Source organism: Manis javanica, chromosome 1, assembly GCF_040802235.1.
Source record: "Manis javanica isolate MJ-LG chromosome 1, MJ_LKY, whole genome shotgun sequence".
Taxonomy (NCBI): domain Eukaryota; kingdom Metazoa; phylum Chordata; class Mammalia; order Pholidota; family Manidae; genus Manis; species Manis javanica.
The window spans coordinates 27342425-27363985 of NC_133156.1; the positions used below are offsets into that span (position 1 = coordinate 27342425).

The 21561-nt window shown below is 38.1% G+C and overlaps 2 protein-coding genes across 12 annotated transcripts in view; one reads left to right on the forward strand and one right to left on the reverse strand.

Annotated features, from left to right (window-relative positions):
- The window catches only part of ZNF300 (zinc finger protein 300), a 141682-nt gene that overhangs the window by 46558 nt on the left and 73563 nt on the right, over positions 1-21561 (forward strand). For 7 of the 11 annotated variants that reach the window (XM_073230484.1, XM_073230489.1, XM_073230491.1 and 4 more), the window contains exons 1-2: positions 6845-10535; positions 14594-14770. In XM_073230484.1, coding sequence (XP_073086585.1) covers positions 8131-9483 — 1353 coding nt within the window. In that variant the 5' untranslated portion in view covers positions 6845-8130 and the 3' untranslated portion in view covers positions 9484-10535; positions 14594-14770. Of the gene's footprint in view, positions 1-6344; positions 10536-10654; positions 10759-14593; positions 15172-21561 lie in introns of those variants that run through there. The other 4 variants (XR_012128845.1, XR_012128847.1, XM_073230499.1 and 1 more) reach the window with 3 other exon arrangements.
- The window catches only part of SMIM3 (small integral membrane protein 3), a 102856-nt gene that overhangs the window by 11537 nt on the left and 69758 nt on the right, over positions 1-21561 (reverse strand). The window lies entirely within an intron of this gene.

The following is a 21561-nucleotide window of genomic DNA, read 5'->3' on the forward strand; positions in this document are numbered from 1 at the left end:
GCTAAGTGTCCCAGGACTTTTCCATCCAGCTGTCGGGTCACTGTCCCTTTAAGACTTTCAAAAAAGCACTAACTTTTCTTTGTCCCAGGGGTGCCAGCTGAGGGGACCTGCTCACAGGTCTTACTGTCCTGTTTCCCTAGTTTCCCCATGCACGCACTGTCTGTCTGCGCTGTGGTGCGGATGGCTGGGGCTGGGTGTTTAGCAGTCCTGGGCTCCCTCTCCCTCCCCACTCCGACTCCTCTCCTCCCACCGGGAGCTGGGGTGAGGGGTGCTCGGGTCCTGCCGGGCCGCGGCTTGTATCTTACCTTCTTCGCAAGGCGCTGGGTTCTTGCAGGTGTGGATGTAGTCTGGGTGTTGTCCCGTATCTTCTGGTCTCTCTTTTAGGGATAGTTGTATTTACTGTATTTTCAAAAATATATGGTTTTGGGAGGAGATTTCCACTGCTCTACTCAGGCCACCATCTTGGCTCCACTCCCTTTATTTTAATGCCACATCAATAATTTGTTTTAAATGAACATTTCCTGTACATTTCTTAGGTCTATTTTTGGTATAGCTATTATAATTGGTCTATTTCCCTATTGTAGAGAAAATGGAAATTTCTGACCAGGATGCTCACCTGGGCTTGATATCACCCACTTTGTACATAGAGCCTGTTTGCATATCTCTGGGCAGCTGGATGTTTACCAGGGACAGAGTGACTGGTTAGTCATGGGAGTACTTGCCAAGGCCATTGTATATCCATGGTTTCTTTATCGTATATTAATTGACCATATATGCTTGAGTTTATATATGGGCTCTCTAGTCTGTTCCATTGATCTATGGGTCTTTTCTTGTGCTAGTACCAAATTGTCTTGATTACTGTGGCTTTGTAGTAGAACTTGAAGTCAGGGAGTGTAATTCCCCCCCCACTTTATTCATCCTTCTCAGGATTGCTTTGGCTATTCAGGGTCTTTTGTGGTTCCATATGAATTTTAGAACAATTTTCTCTAGTTTGTTGAAGAATGCTGTTGGCATTTTGATGGGAATCGCATTGAATCTGTTAGACTGCTTTAGGTAGGATGGCCATTTTGACAATATTAATTCTTCCTATCCATGAGCACGGGATGTGTTTCCATTTATTGGTATATTTAATTTCTCTCATGAGTCTCTTGTAGTTTTCAGAGTATAGGTCTTTCACTTCCTTGGTTAGGCTTATTCCTAGGTATTTTATTCTTTTTGATGTAATTGTGAATGGAATTATTTTCCTGATTTCTCTTTCTGCTAGTTCATCCTCAGTGTATAGGAATGCAACAGATTTCCGCATATTAATTTTGTGTCCCACAACTTTGCTGAATTTAGATAGTAGATCTAGTAGTTTTGGAGTGGATTCTTTAGGGGTTTTTATGTACAATATCATGTCATCTGTAAACAGGGACAGTTTGACTCCTTCCTTACCCATCTGGATACCTTTTATTTCTTTGTGTTTTCTGGTTGTCGTGGCTAGGACCTCCAGTACTATGTTGAATAAAAGTGGGGAGAGTGGGCATTCTTGTCTTGTGCCCAATCTTAAAGGAAAAGCTTTGAGCTTCTTGCTGTTAAGTATAATGTTGGCTGTAGGTTTGTCATATATGGCCTTTATTATGTTGAGGTACTTGCCCTCTATACCCATTCTGTTGAGAGTTTTTATCATGAGTGGATGTTGAATTTTGTCAAATGCCTTTTCAGCATTTATGAGGATGATCATGTGGTTTTTGTTCTACTTTTTCTTGATGTGGTGGATGATGATGTATTTTCGAATGTTGTACCATCTTTGCATCCCCAGAATAAATCCTACTTGATCATGATGGATAATCTTTTGGATGTATTTTTAAATTTGGTATGCTAATATTTTGTTGAGTATTTTTTCCATCTATGTTCATCAGGGATATTGGTCTAAAATTTTCTTTTTTTGTGGTTTCTTTGCCTGGTTTTGGTATTAGAGAGATGCTGACCTTGTAAGATGAGTTTGGCAGTATTCCCTCTTCTACTCTTTTTAAAACTTTAAGTAGGATGGATATTAAGTCTTCACTAAATGTTTGAAAAAAATTCATCAGTGAAACTCTCTGGTCCAGCAGTTTTGTTCTTAGGTGGTTTTTTGATTAGCAATTCAATTCCTTGCTGGTAATTGTTCTGTTCAGATTTTCTGTTTCTGGGTCCGCCTTGGAAGGTTGTATTTTTCTAGAAAGTGTTCCTTTTCTTCTAGTTTATCCAGTTTGTTACCATATAATGTTCCCTAGTATTCTTATAATTCTTTCTATTTATGTGGTGTCTGTAGTGATTTTTCCTTCTTGTTTCTGATTCAGTTACGTCTGTAGAATCTGTTTTTTTCTTGATAAGTCTGGCTAGGGGTTTATCTATTTTGTTTATTTTCTCAAAGAACCAGCTCCTGCTGTCATTGGTTCTTTCTATTGTTTTATTCTTCTCAATTTTATTTATTTCTGCTTTAATCTTTATTATGTCACTCCTACTGGCTTTGGGCCTCATTTGGTCTTCTTTTTCTAGTTTCATTTATTGTGCATTTAGACTCTTCATTTGGGATTGTTCTTCTTTCCTGAGATAGGCCGGTATTGCTATATACATCCCTCGTATTACGGCCTTTGCTGCATCCCACAGATTTTGCAGTGTTGAATTATTGTTGTCATTTGTCTCTATATATTCTTTGATCTCTGTTTTTATTTGGTCATTGATCCATTGATTGTTTAGGAGCATGTTATTAAGCCTCCATGTGTTTGTGAGCTTTTCATTTTCTTTGTGTAATTTATTTATGGTTTCATACCTTTGTGATCTGAGAAGCTGATTGGTACGATTTCAATCATTTTGAATTTACTGAGGCTCTTTTTGTGGCCTAGTATGTGGTCTATTCCTGAAAATGTTCCATGTGCCCTTGAGAAGAATATGTATCCTCTTGCTTTTGGGTGGAGTGTTCTGTAGATGTCTGTTAGGTCCATCTGTTCTAATACTTTTTTCAGTGCCTCTGACTCTTATTTTCTGTCTGGTTGATCTGTCCTTTGGAGTGGGTGGTGTGTTGAGGTCTCTTAAAATGAATGCATTACATTCTATTTCTCCCTTTAATTGTGTTAGTATTTGTTTCACATGGGTAGGTGATCCTGTGTTGCATGCATAGATATTTATAATAGTTATATCCTCTTGTTATATTGACCCCTTTGTCATTATGTAATGTCTTTCTTTGTCTTTTGTTACTTTCTTTGTTTTGAAGTCTGTTTTGTCTGATACAATACTGCAACTCCTGCTTTTTTCTTCCTATTAGTTGCATGAAATATCTTTTTCCATCCCTTTACTTTCAGTCTGTGTATGTCTTTGGGTTTGAAGTGAGTCTCTTATAGGCAACATGTAGATGAGTCCTGCTTTTTTATCTATTCAGTGACACTATGTGTTTTGATTGGTGCATTCAGACCACTTACATTTAGGGTGATTATCTATAGGTATGTACTTATTGCCAATGCTGGCTTTAGATTCGTGGTTACCAAAGGTTCAAGGGTAATTCCCTTACTATCTAACAGTCTAATTTAACTCTCTTCTTATGCTATTACAAACACAGCCTAAAGGTTCTTTTTTTTTTTTTTTCCTCCTTTTTCTTCTCCTTCCATTCTTTATATGTTAGGGATCATATTCTGTACTCTTTTTTCTATCCCTCACTTGAAATCTGTTTAGCCTTAGGAATACTTCCATCTATAGGAGTCCCTTCAAAATGCACTGTAGAGGTGGTTTGGGGGAGGTAAATCTCTCAGTGTTTGCTTATCTGAAAATTGTTTAATCCCCCCTTCAAATTTAAATGATAACCTTACCAGGTAGAGTATTCTTGGTTCAAGGCCCTTCTGCTTCATTGCATTAAATATATCATGCTACTCCTTCTGGCCTGTAATGTTTCTGTTGATAAATCTGATGATAGCCTGATGGGTTTTCCTTTGTATGTGATCTTTTTTTCTCTCTGTAGTTGCTTTTAAAAGTCTGTCTTTATCCTTGATCTTTGCCATTTTAATTATTATATGTCTTCCTTGGGTCCCTTGTGTTGGGAAATCTGTGTACCTCCATGGCTTGAGAGACTATCTCTTTCCCCAGACTGGGGACGTTTTCAGGAATTACCTCCTCAGTGACACTTCTGTCCGTTTCTCTCTCTCTTCTTCTTCTGGTACCCCTGTAATGTGAATATTGTTCTGTTTGGATTGGTCACACAGTTCTCTCAATATTCTTTCATTCTTAGAGATCCTCTTTTCTCTCTGTGCCTCAGCTTCTTTATATTCCTTTTCTCTAATTTCTATTCCATTTACCATCTCTTCTTCTACATCTAATCTGCTTTTAAATCCCTCCATTATATGTTTCATTTCAGATATGGAATTTCTTTTTGATTGAATCACCATCAAATTCGTTCCTGAGTTCTTGAATATTTTTTTGTACCTCCATGTGCATGTTTGTCTTTTTAATTTTGAACTCTCTTTCAGGAAGGTTGGTGAGTTCAGTTTCATTTGGCCCTTTTTCTCAGGTTTGTGAGATTTTGGTCTGGACCAGATTTCTTTGACATTTCATATTTCTATGTGGCTCCCTCTAGTGCCCAGAAGCTCCAGTCTCTGGAGCTGCTAAGCCCCTAGACTGAAGTTGAGGGTCATAGGGGAACAGCGCTACTGCCTTGGGGGAGGAAAGAGCTGTCTCCTGATTCCTGTCTGTGGTGCCTGTCTCCAGTGTCAGAACCAGTGGGCTGAGCACACAGGTGTAAGCCTCTGTGCTTTGCGTCTCTAGCTGTTTTAGGCAGGGCCTCCCTCTGGCTGGCCTGACGCCAGTGCAGTGAGTGCGGGTTTGCAAGCCAGTGCTGGCTGGCCAGGAGGAAGGCGCAGCAGGCTGTACATCACAGTTGGGGGCCTCAGAGCTGAGTAGACAGTCAGGGGGATGGAGCTCCTGAAGCTCCTCAAAGTTCCCAGCCTGCTGGGCAGATGTGCCCAGACAACCTTGTCCACCTATCCCTTCTCCTGCACAGCAAGCTCAGTGCAGATACCGCCCCTTCAGCAGCCCTCTCAGTGCTAGGAAGCCTCTCAGACTGCCTGCCTTTCCTTTATCTCAGTCTCTCAAGCACTCTGCCCATCCCAGCTCCCCAACCCCACCAATCTCCAGAGCACCACAGAATGCAGGTTTGCGCTCTAAAGCAGACCTCCAGGGCTGGAAGTTCAGCAGTTCCAGGCTTCCATCCCCCTCCCCACTCTGTCTCTCTTCCTCCTGCCAGTGAGCTGGGGTGAGGGAAGGGCTCAGTCCCGCTGGATCAAGGCTTTCGTATGTTACCCTGCTTCGTGAGGTGTGCTATGTTCGTGAAGTCTGTATGCAGTGTGGTGCAGCCTTTTTTTCTTTTGCTGTGTTAGGGTTAGTTGTATTAAGTATATTTTCTTACTGTATGTGGTTTTGGGGGGAGTTCTCTATCTCACCTCTCATGCCACCATCTTGAATCCCCTGTGTTTTCTTTTTTAATGATTTACTTAAAAAGGCTTTCTCTGCCTTACAATTAATAAAAATCCTCCCATGTTTTGTTTTGTTAATAGTCATGGGTATTTTCTTGGTTTAAATGTTTGCTCCATCCAGAATGTGTTTTTTTTTCTATTTTCTGAGATTTAAAATACAGTGTATAAGTTTGCTAAGGCTATTGTAATAAAATACCACAAGGGGGTGGATTAAACAACAGAAATTTGTTGTCTCAGTTCTGGAGGCTAGAAGTAACAACTCTGGCAGGGTTGATTTTTTCTGAGGGCTGTCAGGGAAGGCTCTATTCCAGACCTCTCCTTGGCTTATAAGGTGGACATCTTTGCCCCATGTCTTTCATATCATCTTCCCTCTATGTGTGTTTGTCTCTCAGTTAAAATTTCTTTTGTTATGGACATCAGTCATATTGGATTAGGACCCACCCTATTAACTTCATATAACTTATTATATCTGCAATGACTGTTCCCAAATAAGGTCACAAACTGAGATACTAGAGTTTAGGACTTCATATGAATTTTAAGGGGATACAGTTCAACCTTTAAAATATGAATAAACACTGTTCTTTTCCTTTTGACTGTCCAGTTGTTTCAAAACTATTCATTGAATAATCCATCTTTCCAGTTATTTGAATGTTGCCCTGATCATTTATTAAATTAACATTTGTATTAGGTAGGCATTTTATGATTTACCTCTTCTGTTTTCCTGCTCTGTCAGGCTATTCTTGCTAAAGGCAAGATTTTACATCATTTCTCTCAAATACTGGGTGGAACTATAATTTTGCATACTATAGTAGAAATGATGAGAATGATGACCACTTAAGATTGAACAGGAAATTACTGTTACAGGGGTTAGTATCATTCAAGGATGTGGCTGTGGATTTCACCCAGGAGGAGTGGCAGCAACTGGACCTGGCTCAGAGGACCCTGTACAAGGATGTGATGCTGGAGAACTTCAACCACCTGGTCTCAGTGGGTAAGGATGGCTTCTCTACATAACTCAGTTTTATCCAACCAAGTGCTTTTCCTTATTGGTTGCTGTAGTTAGGTAGTTCCTGGCATATAAAATGACTTTTATGATCTTGATGCCTTTCCAAATGGAGATCATTATTTGTTGAGGGCCAACTGGACTGCTTCATTATAGACCTGAAACTGTACCTTCTCTTTCTCCTTCAGTGTAGTCAATCTCAATTTCTCTCTGTGATTTCCATTTAATAGGGTATCCAGTTTCCAAACCAGATGTCATATCTAAGTTGGAAAAAGGAGAAGATCCATGGGTCATAAAGAGAGACATATCAAATTGGATCTATCCAGATGAAAATCAGGCACATGGGAGACAAGGGAAGTGAAATATCTATTTATTTTTCATTGATTGGTGCCTGAGGCTTATGTTTCTATCCTTATTGAAATCTCTTCTTTGTTCCTGTGCTGAGAATTTGGAAGACATTCAACAAATAATTTATCAATTAAATAATTGTGAACCTTTATAGGGGCAAGCTATTTTTTTATTGAATGTCTCTATGTATGAATATATATCATATGTATGTTTTTTAACTCCCTTTTATGGAAAGGCTTAATAGGCAATAGAAAGCAGATTCCTTTCATGAACATAGGTTGTACTCTAAAAGGTAAGACTTCAGATGGCTGTACACAATTAAATGTCAAATTCAGTTACTGTTTTTCAAAGTCCAGAGAAAACTAATCTCAAGAGATGCAACAGAATTTGAGAAGGCATTTTTCAGAGCATGCAGCTGTAGCTGCTTTGAAAGATACAGTGTTGATGCTAAAGAAGAAAATGAAGGTAAAGAGGGTGGTGGGGGGTAGAGACTACACAAATAAAACCTTAAAGTTAGGGAAATATGCTTTTCTGGAAGAACTTTGCTAATTTTACTTAATGCATATTGAAGGCATTTATAAAAAGTAGCAGAATTCAAGCTTGGATTCTCGGTGTGAATCTGATACTGAATCCATAGCAAGATCTTGGATTTTTCTGTTGTTTGTGTTATTAATTAGGAAAGTAGACTGAAGAGAGTTATTTTGAGTACAGAAGAAACCTCATTTCTTTGGATAGTGGTGGCAGGATAATAGTAAAGTATATATAGCAAGTGACTTGTAAAATAAATGAATTCAAAAGGTGAAAAGGGTTTCTATTCAGAATGGGAAATGGGAAGATTATAGAAGAGTAGTCCAAGATTTGAGTAATAATAATGCAAATACTTTTCTATCTCCTTCAGGTCTAGTTTTTCCATATTTCTCTTTAACATCTTTGTCTATCCATTCATCTGATCATACTGTATGCTGCACTCTCTTAAAAGACAGCCTATCTCCATTGCTGTATTCTGAGTTCCTCAACTATTTCGGGTCAGTCATTTCCATTTTTCTGCATTCTGTTGATTGTTCTTTATGACTTTTATCTTTCTTTCTTTTAGACAGGAAAAGTAACCTTGACAACCCCCAATCATGTATTTTGGGGTCTGTTTCCTTCCATAATAAGATACTGAAAGGAGTAACAAAGGATGGTTCATTGTACTCCATTTTAAAAGTCTGCCAAGATGATGGCCAGCTGCAGAGATGTCAGGAAAACCAAGACAAACTTTTCAGGCAGGTAACAGTCATCAACAACAAAACAGTGACTATGGAGTCAGGCCATAAGTATAATGCATTGGAAAAAATATTTCAAGAATGTATAGAGCCAGATACTTCAAGACAAAGACCCCAGAATTGTGATACATTTAAAAAGAACTTGAAATGTAATACTGAACTACTTAGTTACAATAAAAGAAGTTCAAGAAAAAACCCTGATGAGAGTTCGGGGTGTGGAAAATCTTCTAGCCATGGTGCATCCAATTATGATCTTGAGAAAAATCATGATGGAATAATACCCTGTGATGATGATCAGTGTGGAAACATTTTTAGCAATAAAAAATCCCTTATTCAATATCAGAATGTTGAAACTAAAGAGAAAACCTGTGTGTGTATTACATGTGGAAAAGCCTTTGCTAAGAAGTCACAGCTCATTGTGCATCAAAGAATTCATACTGGAAAGAAACCATATGATTGCAGTGCATGTGGGAAAGCCTTCAGTGAGAAGTTTCATCTTATCGTACATCAGAGAACTCATACTGGAGAGAAACCTTATGAATGTTCTGAATGTGGAAAAGCCTTCTCTCAAAAATCATCCCTTATTATACATCAGAGAGTTCACACTGGGGAAAAGCCATATGAATGTAGTGACTGTGGGAAAGCCTTCTCCCAGAAATCACCCCTCATTATACATCAGAGAATTCACACTGGGGAGAAACCTTATGAATGTAGAGAGTGTGGGAAGGCCTTCTCCCAGAAGTCACAGCTGATCATACATCACAGAGCTCATACTGGAGAGAAGCCATATGAGTGCAATGAATGTGGGAAAGCCTTCTGTGAGAAGTCCCACCTCATTATACATAAAAGAATTCACACTGGAGAGAAACCTTACAAATGTACTCAATGTGAAGAAGCTTTCAGTAGGAAGACAGAACTCATTACACATCAGTTAATTCATACTGGAGAGAAACCTTATGAATGTACTGAATGTGGGAAGACCTTCTCCCGGAAGTCACAGCTCATCATACATCAGAGAACGCATACTGGAGAGAAACCCTACAAATGCAGTGAATGTGGAAAAGCCTTCTGTCAGAAATCACATCTCATTGGACATCAGAGAATTCACACAGGAGAAAAACCTTACATATGTGCTGAATGTGGAAAGGCCTTCTCCCAGAAGTCCCACCTCCCAGGACATCAGCGAATTCATACAGGAGAAAAACCTTACATATGTGCTGAATGTGGAAAGGCCTTTTCCCAGAAGTCAGATCTTGTTTTACATCAGAGAATTCATACTGGGGAAAGACCCTATCAATGTGCTATATGTGGAAAAGCTTTCATTCAGAAGTCACAACTCACTGTACACCAGAGAATTCATAACAGTGGTAAAATCATAATGAACTGAACACAGAAAAGCCTTCAAAATTAGCTCAAGCCTCAATAAATATTAGAAACCATATTAATTAGTTTGTGGACGACATCTTCATAGGTAAAACTTTACCGGAAATTCATTTCTGTTCAGTGATACCTAACTGTAAGTAAAGATGATGGAAAATAAATGGGCATTTCAACATGGCCTATAAAGCTTTTAAAGTTATGAACTGAATGGCCAGTAGGACAAATAATATATATAAAATATTGTCAAGTTACATATTTATCATGCCACATAACAATAACCAATTGTGAAATTGGTAATATTAGCTTGGCATAATTTTGTCCATAGAGTAATTCACTATAAATGACATGAAGAAAGCTTGAGTTAAAAAAAATTCCTAGAAACTACATGAGAAGGGGCTTAACATGACCCCTAAAGATATATGTAAAATTTTGATACAAAGATGGAAAGATAGGTTGATCATATTCAATAAAGTTGACATTTATGTGTTTCCCCATCTCAAGTATGTACATTGATTGTAAAGTATATCTCTGGAAGGATCCTGGACTTTAGATTTGATGTTTCTTGAGCAGGTCTCCCTTTACTGTCCCTCACTGAGAATTTGGTATGGTGGAAAGAGGTTGGTACTGAATCAGATGGTCTTGGGTTTTAATTCTGGCTCAACTACTCACAGATTGTGTGACTTAGGGCAATATTGCTTCCACTGTCTGAATATTTTTCTTATTGGTAAAAAAAAAAGTGCAATGAATATGGGTTGATGTTAGTTCTTTTTCTTCTGTGACTTCTCAGTGTTCATTATATATTAACAAGTTCTCACTGGCAAGAAACCTTACAAATGTGCTCTAGGTGAGAAAGTCTTCAGCAAGAAGACAACTCATTAGTTAATACGTGAGTTAATATTAGTTAATGTTCTTTTTATCTTTCCTATCCTCCTGAAATAGGGTGTTAAGACTGATGTGTAAAAGCTACATCTGAACTTGCTTTGCACTCCATATACACTTGATATCCCATTCCTATGACTGGTTGATTTCACTGTCTGACCCTGGTTGCCTTGATTCTTGGTATGTTAAAGTGACATATTATACTTTCATTATTTTTTACATTTATATAAACTGAGGTGATTGCACATAAAGACCCTGTCTAATGTCTCTTCCATTCTTTTCTAACTTGTGGCCTGCAGCCCCAAATGTTTTTGCAGAAACTGAGAACCCTTGGAATAAGAAGTCATGCCTGCCATAGATTTAAGAGCTTGATATCTCTAATAAAATACCTGTCTGCCTTCCAGTGGTTCCATCTATTCCTTTATAAGCTACTTTAGATGAACCCCCTTGTAGGAGAGCATACCTGGCAGGATGATGTGTCTGTATGGATAAACATGGCTTACCCATATTCACATAGTTCCCACTGGTTTCCTTCACATTTCCTGCCCACCTGATCCTGTTCCTGCATGGCTAACTGTCTTTTGTGAAAAGATGGGTTCCCTCCATGTGAGAACCTCTTCAGAGAAGAGGGCACTGCTCACAGGAATGTAGGAAACTGTGTGGGCAATTTCCTGGTCTCATTAGGAACAGTGAGCTGAGCACACTGCAATCAGATAGAATTGACCATCAGACCTGGGAAAGAAGGCCTAAGAATAGATCTCATGGGTTAGCTACTCTGAGGGTCCTTGGTGGAAGATGTGCCAACTGGCTGTCATGAAGGCATAAAGAAAAAGGATCATATTGGGAACAGATAGAAATTCAGCAAAGAAGGATTTCTGTATAGGGACAGTGATAGAATTTATGTAGATATAACAAATATTTCCTATCTTAGAGCCCCCCCACCCACCCATTTGGTGCTTCCACTCTCAGAGCCCCCAGAAAACCTTGTTGATGTGATAATGGGTTTCTATAAAAATCTCAATTCAGATTTAGCACCTTTTGGTTTCACACTTCATTTTCCACCCAGCATTTTATTAGAAGAGCAAGCCAGTGCAATGAGGCAAGAAATAATAGGCATAAGGATTGGAGAGGAAAAATAAAATGGACATTATTTAAAGATGGTTCAATTGTGTATAAATAAAACAAAAATATTTAAGTATTAGAAATAAAGAAGCTTAGTTGCTTTATAAAAGCCAGGTCGATTTTAATTCAAGAAAGCAGGGTTTGTGCAATACACGAATACCAATTGGTATAATTCATCAAATTAATAGCCTAAAAAGAATAACCATATGATCATTTCAATAGATGCAGGAAAATTATTTGACAAAAATTCCACATCCATTTAGAATAAAAACAAACTCAGACTAAAGGGCACCTTCCTCAAATTGTTAAAGGGCATCTATAGAAAATTTACAATTATCATATTTAATGGTGAACAACCAAATGCTTTCTTCAAGATTGGGAAAAAGGCAAAAATGTTTGTTCTGCTCTTCCTAATGAATATTGTCTTGGTGATCTTAGCTAGTGTGGTAGGGAAAACAAAGGGGAGAGAAGTGAACCATACAGTTGGAATAGAAGAAATATAATTCCTCTATGGACAGCATGATCTACGTAGAGGATCTCAACAGCTACCAAAAAATTTACTAGGCATAATAAGTGGATTTTGCTAAATATTTAAATAAATTGAAAGATATACTGTTTTGCACATCCAGTATTTTTAAGATATCAATTCCCCTCAAATTGACTTGTATATTCAATTCTATCACCCACAAAAAAAAAACGTAACAGAGTACTTTGTAGGAATTGACAAGCTGATTCAAAAATTTATATGGAAATGAAAAATTTTATATGGAAATAAAACACTTGAGAAAAGAACAAGACTCACATAACCTGACTTCAAAGCTTATTAAAAGGTAGGATAATCAAGGTTGTGGTATTGGTGTAAGCACAAACAGGTGAGGGAAATAGGATAGTGTACAAATGAAACCACACATATATGGACAACAGATTTTTAACAAGGTAGCTCAATGGACAAATGGTAGTTTTTTCAACAAATAACGGAAAAATTGGAAATCCATATCCCCCCCCCCCGCACAAAAAAGCTGTAGCTCATATACAAAAGCCAACTTGAAATAGATCATGGACATAAATGTAAAAGTAGAAATTAAGTTCTAGCAGAAAACAGACAATACCTTTGTTTGTCATGTGAAGATTTTTCAGTAAGACATAAAAAAGCATCAAATTGAGAACTGATAAACTAGAGCTCATTGTAATGATAACTTCTCTTCAAAATACTTGTTAAGAAAATGACCTAATTACAATGCCATGGATTCATCCTGCATATTACCTCTGTCAGATCTGGAGTCAGTCATTTCTCCAGAGAGCACATAGTGGTCAATTTGAAAACCCTAGTCTGGCTGCTTCAGATACTCAAATCAACAGGGCATCATTGAGTCTAGAACACCTTCAGTGAACTTGACAAGGGATCAGAACTTATTTTAAATGATTAGTTTATACTTATCCATATTTTTAATAAAATCCTCAATATTTTAATATTTCATTTTACACCAAAAATAATAGTTTCCAGCGACAGCAAAATTATTTTATAGTATGCCTATACAAATTTCAAGTTTTCACTTTTATTGCTATAATAATAAATGAAAAAAAGATTAACAAAATCTATTCTTATGTTGATACCTTACGTTTAATATTTTTCCATTTCAATAGCTATAAAAATTCAAACAAATTAAAAATAATTACATTAACAAGCTAAAAATGCAAACAGTACTCAAGGAGGTACAGTAGTAACATCATAGATTTTCTGTGAAAGCTCAACTTTCCCTTCTTTCTACCTATAAAATTATTTTTGAGTCATCTTTGCAGATGAATCCTTGACATACTCCCCCATGTTGATTCTTAATTTCATATTCTAGGTATCAATTATGTTTTCTCATTACCAGCTCTGTATTATAATGCTTACCCACCAGCTATAGCCAAGTTAACATCATTTCTATTCATGTAGTTATGGCTAGAAATTCCACCTTCGTCTTCCAATGAAGGACTTGATCTTTGAGTCTTTATCTGCAGTAGCCCCAGAGGCAGCCAGTCAATTATCTTAATGAAGACTTCCTGTGGTGCATCATAATGTGATGTGAATTGAGGCTTCTATATTCTAATGGTTTATTCCTTAACTGGATTACAGAAATTTTGATACATTCCTGAAATATCATATTTCTGACTTGAGATTGAAAGGTCACAGAATTATATAGGAAGTCATTCAGTTATTGTCTAGCACTTTGTATTACAAATCTGGAGCTGTGAGAGGTCTCAAGTAATCCTTAAGATGGTCATCTAGAATCTCCAGTCTTCTAAAGGATTGTACCTCTCTCATACTGTCAGGAGCTTCATAACTTTGTTAGTAATGGGCAGCTCACACATCATGGCCTATCTCTTTACCATATCAATACATGCATGTCACCATCCTCCTCTTAGAATTTTTTCACCAGATTAAACAGGAGAGCTGCTTTATACAAAGTCTGATGTAATATTTTAAAGCCGGAAAGTTCTTTGAAGGTTACACATTTTCCTTCATCAAAACAAATAACTCTCTTAAGTTCCTTTCCCTTATACCTAAAAGAAAATCAAGTTATCAAGAAACAAAAGCAAAACACAAAGAGCAGCTTAGTGGTCATACATCAGAAATCATAATTCAAACCTAGGTATTCTAATTCCAGAGCTCACACTCTTAACCACTATGTCATGCTGCCCCCTCTGCCTTGCTCACTCTTCAACTGTTCTTTGAACTAGTTCATGACATGTGGTGCCTGCACAAAGGTTCTCTTTCCATTTAACCAACCTTTATTGAAAAATACTCTCAATTTAAAAACATTTAAAAATCACTTAGTTTAATCAATTCAAAAATTTTAATCAATTAAAAAACAGTTGTTCAAAAAAGGACCTATACTAGGTCCTGGCAATAAGTTAGCTTTTTAGAAACATATAAAAATAGAAATCAGGTTGGATTTTTAAATGAGCTGAGAGAATTAGTGTATGAAGAACAATGGGGATTGTATTAATACTTCTTATTCAGAGGACCCCCCCCCCACAGAAACTAAGCTCTGGCCCTCTAAGATTGGATCATCTAGAAATATAATCCCTTGTGGGATGTCCTGATTAATAATACTCTTGCTTTGTTGCAGGTGGTGCCAAAAATTACCAGCAGACACTGGTTCTGGATTTTGTTGAGATGATCTAGAGGAAGCCTGATCTAATACTTCAAAATGCTTTGGGATTCATTATATAAGAAAATGCTTGAAGAATTCCCAGATATGGCTGCCTGAAGAGGGTCACACCATCCACAGTTATACCTGCCAGAGGTAGGCTAAGCCAGTCATTGAAGGGGCCATATGGTCATATAATGGCAAAATACGACCATGAATATATTCTAAGGCTCTTATACATGAAGTGGTATATTACTTGTAGATAGGCTGAGATAAGCAAAGGTATATAGTACAAATGCTAAAAATTCCACACACACACACACACACACACACACAAACAATTGTGGCTAAAATCCAAAAGAGGATAAAAAGGAATCACAAAAAATATTCAATTAATATATCAGAAAGCAGAAAAAGGAATAAAAAAACACATTGGACAAATAGAAAAAAAATTGAAATGACAGACAATCTAATAATATAATTTATCACATTAAATATAAGTGATCTAAACAATGAGGAAGCCAATTAAAGGAAAAGATCATTGGACAAAAAAAAAATCACAGCCCAATTATATGCTGCCTAAAAGAAACACACTTTAAATGTAAATATACAACTATACTAAAAGTAAAAGGGTGGGACAGTATGGGCAATATATTCATAAATGACTATCTGATAAGGGATTAACATCCAAAATATATAAAGAACTCACATGCCTCAACACCCCCACAAAAAATAACCCAATTAAAAAATGGGCAGAGGATCTGAACAGACACTTCTCCAAAGAAGAAATATGGATGGCCAACAGGCACATGAAAAGATGCTCCACATCACTGATATCAGGGAAATGCAAATTAAAACCACAATGAGATATCACCTCACACCAGTTAGGATGGCCAATATCCAAAAGATAAGAAACAACAAATGCTGGCAAGGATGCAGATAACCCTCCTACATAGTTGGTGGGAATGTAAATTGGTTCAACTGCTGTGGAAAGCAATATGGAGGTTCTTCTGAAAACTAAAAATAGAAATACCATTTGACCCAGTAATTCCATTCCTAAGAATTTACCCAAAGGAAATAAGATCCCTGATTCAAAAAGATATATGCACCCCTATGTTTATTGCCACACTATTTACAATAGCCAAGATAATGGAAGCAACCTAAGTGTCCATTAATAAATTAATGGATAAAGGAGAGGTGGTATATATATATATACAATGGAATATTATTCAGCCATAAAAAGAAAAATCTTGCCATTTGTAAAAACATGGATGGATCTAGAGGGTGTTATGCTCAGTGAAATAAGCCAGTCAGAGAAAGACATATGATTTCACTTATCTGTGGAATATAAAAACAAAGCAAAACAGAAGGAACAAAGTAGCAGTAGACTGTGAGTCACAGACACTGAGAAGGGACTAGTGGTTACCAAAGGGGAGGAGTTGGGAAGGGAGGGAGAAGGGGATTAAGGAACACTATAATTTGCAATCACAATGTAGGTAGATCATGGGGAAGGCAATACAGCATGGAGAAGACAATGACTCTATAACATCTTACCACATTGATAGGGACCACAATGGAGGAACTGAGGATTTGATAATATGGTTGAATGTTGAAACCCCTGTGTTGTGTATGTGAAACCATCATAAGATTGTATTTCAACAATACTTTAATAAAGTGAAAGGATGGGAAAAGATATGCCAGGCTAACATAAATCAAAAGAAAACTGAAAGAACTTTATTAATATCAGACAAGATATATTCCAGAACAAAAAATAATTATGAGGGATAAAGAAGATCATTTCACAATGATACAGGGGTAAATCTATCAAGAGATTGTAATCCTAAAAGTTTATTGACCTAATATCTGAGCTTCAAAATACATGAAACAAAACATAATAAAGCTGCAAGAAAAATAGACAAATTCACAATGGTAGTTGGAAATTTCAATCCCCTCTCTTAATTAACAGAACAAGGAGATAAACTATCAGCAAAGATATAGTAGATAGACTTGAACATCACTATTAACCAACTTAACTAATTGGCACTTGTAAAACATTATACCCAACAATGGCAGAATATGCATTCTTTTTAAGTGCATGCAAAATATATACCAAGGAGGATCACAGGAAGATGGTGGCGTGAGTAGTTCAGAGGAAATCTCCTCCCCAAAACATATATATTTATGAAAATACAATAAATACAACTATTCCTAAAAGAAACACCAGTGGATGCAGTACAATATCCAGGATACATCTACATCTGTGAGAACTCAACATCACACAAAGGGGGTAAGATACAAGCTGTGGCCAGGTGGGACCTGAAGGCCACCCCACCCCAGAACCCAGCAGGAAGAAAGGAGTCATAATGGGGAGGGAGTGAAAGCCCAAGACTGCTAAACAACCAACTCTAGAAATCCATACCCAGAGCACAGACACAAAGTGCAAGGGGTGCTGGATATTAGAGAAAAGGAAAAGCAAAACCTGTGGGCAGGTTCCTGCAACTGGCGCCTCTGTGACAAAAGAAAAGCGAGTGCTTTCTGCAAGTCTTAAAGAGACAGGGACCCCATAGCTGGATGAAGTTGTCCCAGCACAGTTAGCCAGCAGCTGGGAATCCCGGTGAACCTTAGGTGCACTAAACCCCGGGGAGGCAGCGCAGCTCTCATGGCACTAAACCTGCCAGTCGTTCCTCCAAGTGGCACGGACCCTGACACACTGGCCCAGTAGTGGGAGACTGGCAGCGTGGGCCGGGGGCAGGAGCGCTGGAAGGGACCAGGAGCAGATTGCGTGCACCAACGGTGCCAGAGGGGACCAGGACAGGCTTGCGTGAGCCCACAGCAGCAGCGACCAAACAGCTCAGGTATGGCTCGCATGCACTGGTGGCAGTGGAGCCAGAGGAGCCCAGTAGAGGCCTGTGTGGGAGAGCCCCACACGCACCTGCAGCAGAGCCAGAGGGAGCAGGCATGCTCCCAGCAGCCAACCGGAATCCCAGCCCAATGCACAGCCGCTTGGGCCAGACCCAAAGGCTGCTGCTGGCACATAGCTGCCTGGGAGGGGCGCTGCTATCACGGAGGAGCGCACCTGGTGTGACTGCAACTCCCACAGGGCTCCATGCTGCTCTGATGGAGACCCTGCCCACAGCAGCTTAGGGGACTAACCCGGTGGCTGCTTCAGGAGTGCAAATAACCAACACAGGGAGCGGAGAAGGAGCAAGGTATCCAGCAAGCAGGAAAGGACTTTCTTTTCCCAGCTGACACACCCACAACCTGCCTACAGCCACTGATATCACCATGAAAAGGCAAAAAAATTTAGTCCAGTCCAAGATAGTTCAGAAAACACCTGAGAGAGGATCTGCAGAGACAGACCTAACCAGTCTCCCAGAAAAACAATTCAAAATAAAAATCATAAACATGCTGACAGAGCTGCAGAGAATTATGCAAGAACTAAGGGATGAAGTCCGGAGAGAGATTACAGATGTCCACAGGGAGATTACAGAAGTGAAACAAACTTTGGAAAGATTTATAAGCAGAATGGATAAGATGCAAGATGCCATTGATGGAATAGAAACCAGAGAACAGGAATGCATAGAAGCTGATGTGGAGAGAGATAAACGTATCTCCAGAAATGAAACAATATTAAGAGAACTGTGTGACCAATCCAAAAGGAACAACATCCACATTATAGGGGTACCAAAGGAAGAAGAGAGATAAAAAGGGATAGAAAGTCTTTGAAGAAATAATTGCTGAGAACATCTCCAAACTGGGGGAGGAAATAGTTACTCAAACTATGGAAGCACACAGAACTCCTGAGAGATGGGACCCAAAGAGGACAACACCAAGACACATAGTAATTAAAATGGCAAAGATCAAGGACAAGGACAGAGTATTAAAGGGATCCAGAGAGAGAAAAAAGGTCACCTACAAAGGAAAACCCATCAGGCTATCAGACTTCTCAACAGAAACCTTACAGGCCAGAAGAGAATGGCATGATATATTTAATGCAATGAAACAGAAGGGCCTTGAACCAAGAACATTGCATCCAGCACGATTATCATTTAAATATGAAGGACAGATTAAACAATTCCCAGACAACAAAAGTTGAGGGAATTTGCCTCCCACAAACTACCCCTACAGGGTATCTTAGAGGGACTGCTCTAGATGGGAGCACTCCTAAAAAGAGCACAGAACAAAACACCCAACATATTAAGAATTGAGGAGGAGGAATAAGAAGGGAGAGAAATAATCATCAGACTGTGTTTATAATACCTCAATAAGTGAGTTAAGTTAGACAGTAAGGTAGTAAACAAGCTAACCTTAACCTTTGGTAACAAAGAATCTAAAGCCTGCAATGGCAATAAGTACATATCTTTCAAAAATCACCCTAAATGTAAATGGACTGAATGCACCAATCAAAAGACACATAGTAATAGAATGGATAAAAAAGCAAGAGCCATCTATATGCTGCTTACAGGAGACTCACCTCAAACCCAAAGACATGCACAGATTAAAAGTCAAGGGATTGAAAAAGATATTTCATGCAAACAACAGAGAGAAAAAAGCAGGTGTTGCAATACTAGTATCCGACAAAATAGACTTCAAAGTAAAGAAAGTAACAAGAGATAAAGAAGGACATTGCATAATGATAAAGGGCTCACTCAAAGAAGAGGATATAACCATTATAAACATATATGCACCCAATAGAGGAGCACCAATATATGTGAAACAAATACTAACAGAACTAAAGGAGGAGATAGAACGCAATGCATTCATTGTGGGAGACTTCAACACACCACTAACTCCAAAGGACAGATCCACCAGACACAATATAAATAAGGACACAGAGGCACTGAATAACACACTAGAACAGATGGATCTAATAGACATCTATAGAACTCTACATCCAAAAGCAACAGGATACACATTCTTCTCAAGTGCACATGGAACATTCTCCAGAATAGACCACATACTAGGCCACAAAAAGAGCCTCAGTAAATTCAAAAAGATTAAAATACTACCAACCAACTTTTCAGACAACAAAGGTATAAAACTAGAAATAAATTATACAAAGAATGCAAACAGGCTCACAAACATATGGAGGTTTAACAAAATGCTCCTAAATAATCAATGGATCAATGACCAAATTAAAATGGAGATCCAGCAATATGTGGAAACAAATGACAGCAACAACACAAAGCCCCAACTTCTGTGGGACGCAGCAAAAGCAGTCTTAAGAGGAAAGTATATAGCAATCCAGGCATATTTAAAGAAGGAAGAACAATCCCAAATGAATAGCCTAATGTCACAATTATCGAAATTGGAAAAAGAAGAACAAATGAGTCTAAAGTCAGCAGAAGGAGGGACATAATAAAGATCAGAGAAGAAATAAATAAAACTGAGAAGAATAAAACAATAGAAAAAAATCAATGAAACCAAGAGCTGGTTCTTTGAGAAAATAAACAAAATAGATAAGCCTCTAGCCAGACTTATTAAGAGAAAAAGATAGTCAACACACATCAACAGAATCAGAAATGAGAAAGGAAAAATCATGACGGACCCCACAGAAATACAAAGAATTATTAGAGAATACCATGAAAACCTATATGCTAACAAGCTGGAAAACCTAAGAGAAATGAACAACTTCTTAGAAAAATACAACCTTCCAAGACTGACCCAGAAAGAAACAGAAAATCTAAACAGACCAATTACCAGCAATGAAAATGAATCAGTAATCAAAAAACTACCCAAGAACAAAACCCCCGGGCCAGATGGATTTACCTCAGAATGTTATCAGACATACAGAGAAGACATAATACCCATTCTCCTTAAAGTTTTCCAAAAAATAGAGGAGGAGGGAACACTCCCAAACACATTCTATGAAGCCAGCATCACCCTAATAGTAAAACCAGACAAAGACCCCACCAAAAAAGAAAATTACAGACCAATATCCCTGATGAACGTAGATGCAAAAATACTCAACAAAATATTAGCAAACCGAATTCAAAAATACATCAAGAGGATCATACACCATGACCAAGTGGGATTCATCTCAGGGATGCAAGGATGGTACAACATTCGAAAATCCATCAACATCATCCACCATGTAAACAAAAAAGGACAAAAACCACATGATCATCTCCATAGATGCTGAAAAAGCATTCGACAAAATTCAACATCCATTCATGATAAAAACTCTCAACAAAATGGGTATAGAGGGCAAGTACCTCAACATAATAAAGGCCACATATGATAAACCCACAGCTAACATCACACTGAACAGCGAGAAGCTGAAAGCTTTTCCTCTGAGATCGGGAACAAGACAGGGATGCCCCCTGTCCCCACTGTTATTCAACATAGTACTGGAGGTCCTAGCCACGGCAATTAGACAAAACAAAGAAATACAAAGAATCCAGATTGGTAAAGAAGAAGTCAAACTGTCACTATTTGCAGATGACATGACATTGTACATAAAAAACCCTAAAGACTCCACTCCAAAACTACTAGAACTGATATCGGAATACAGCAAAGTTGCAGGATACAAAATTAATACACAGAAATATGAGGCTTTCCTATACACTAACAATGAACTAATAGAAAGAGAAACCAGGAAAACAATTCCATTCACAATTGCATCAAAAAGAATAAAATACCTAAGAATAAAAGCTAAACAAGGAAGTGAAAGACCTATACCCTGAAAACTATAAGACACTCTTAAGAGAAATTAAAGAGGACATGGAAACTCATCCCATGCTCTTGGCTAGGAAGAATTAATATGGTCAAAATGGCCATCCTGCCCAAAGCAATATGCAGATTTGATGCAATCCCTATCAAATTACCAACAGCATTCTTCAATGAACTGGAACAAATATTTCAAAAATTCATATGGAAACACCAAAGACCCCAAATAGCTAAAGCAATCCTGAGAAGGAAGAATAAAGTGGGAGGGGGGGATCTCA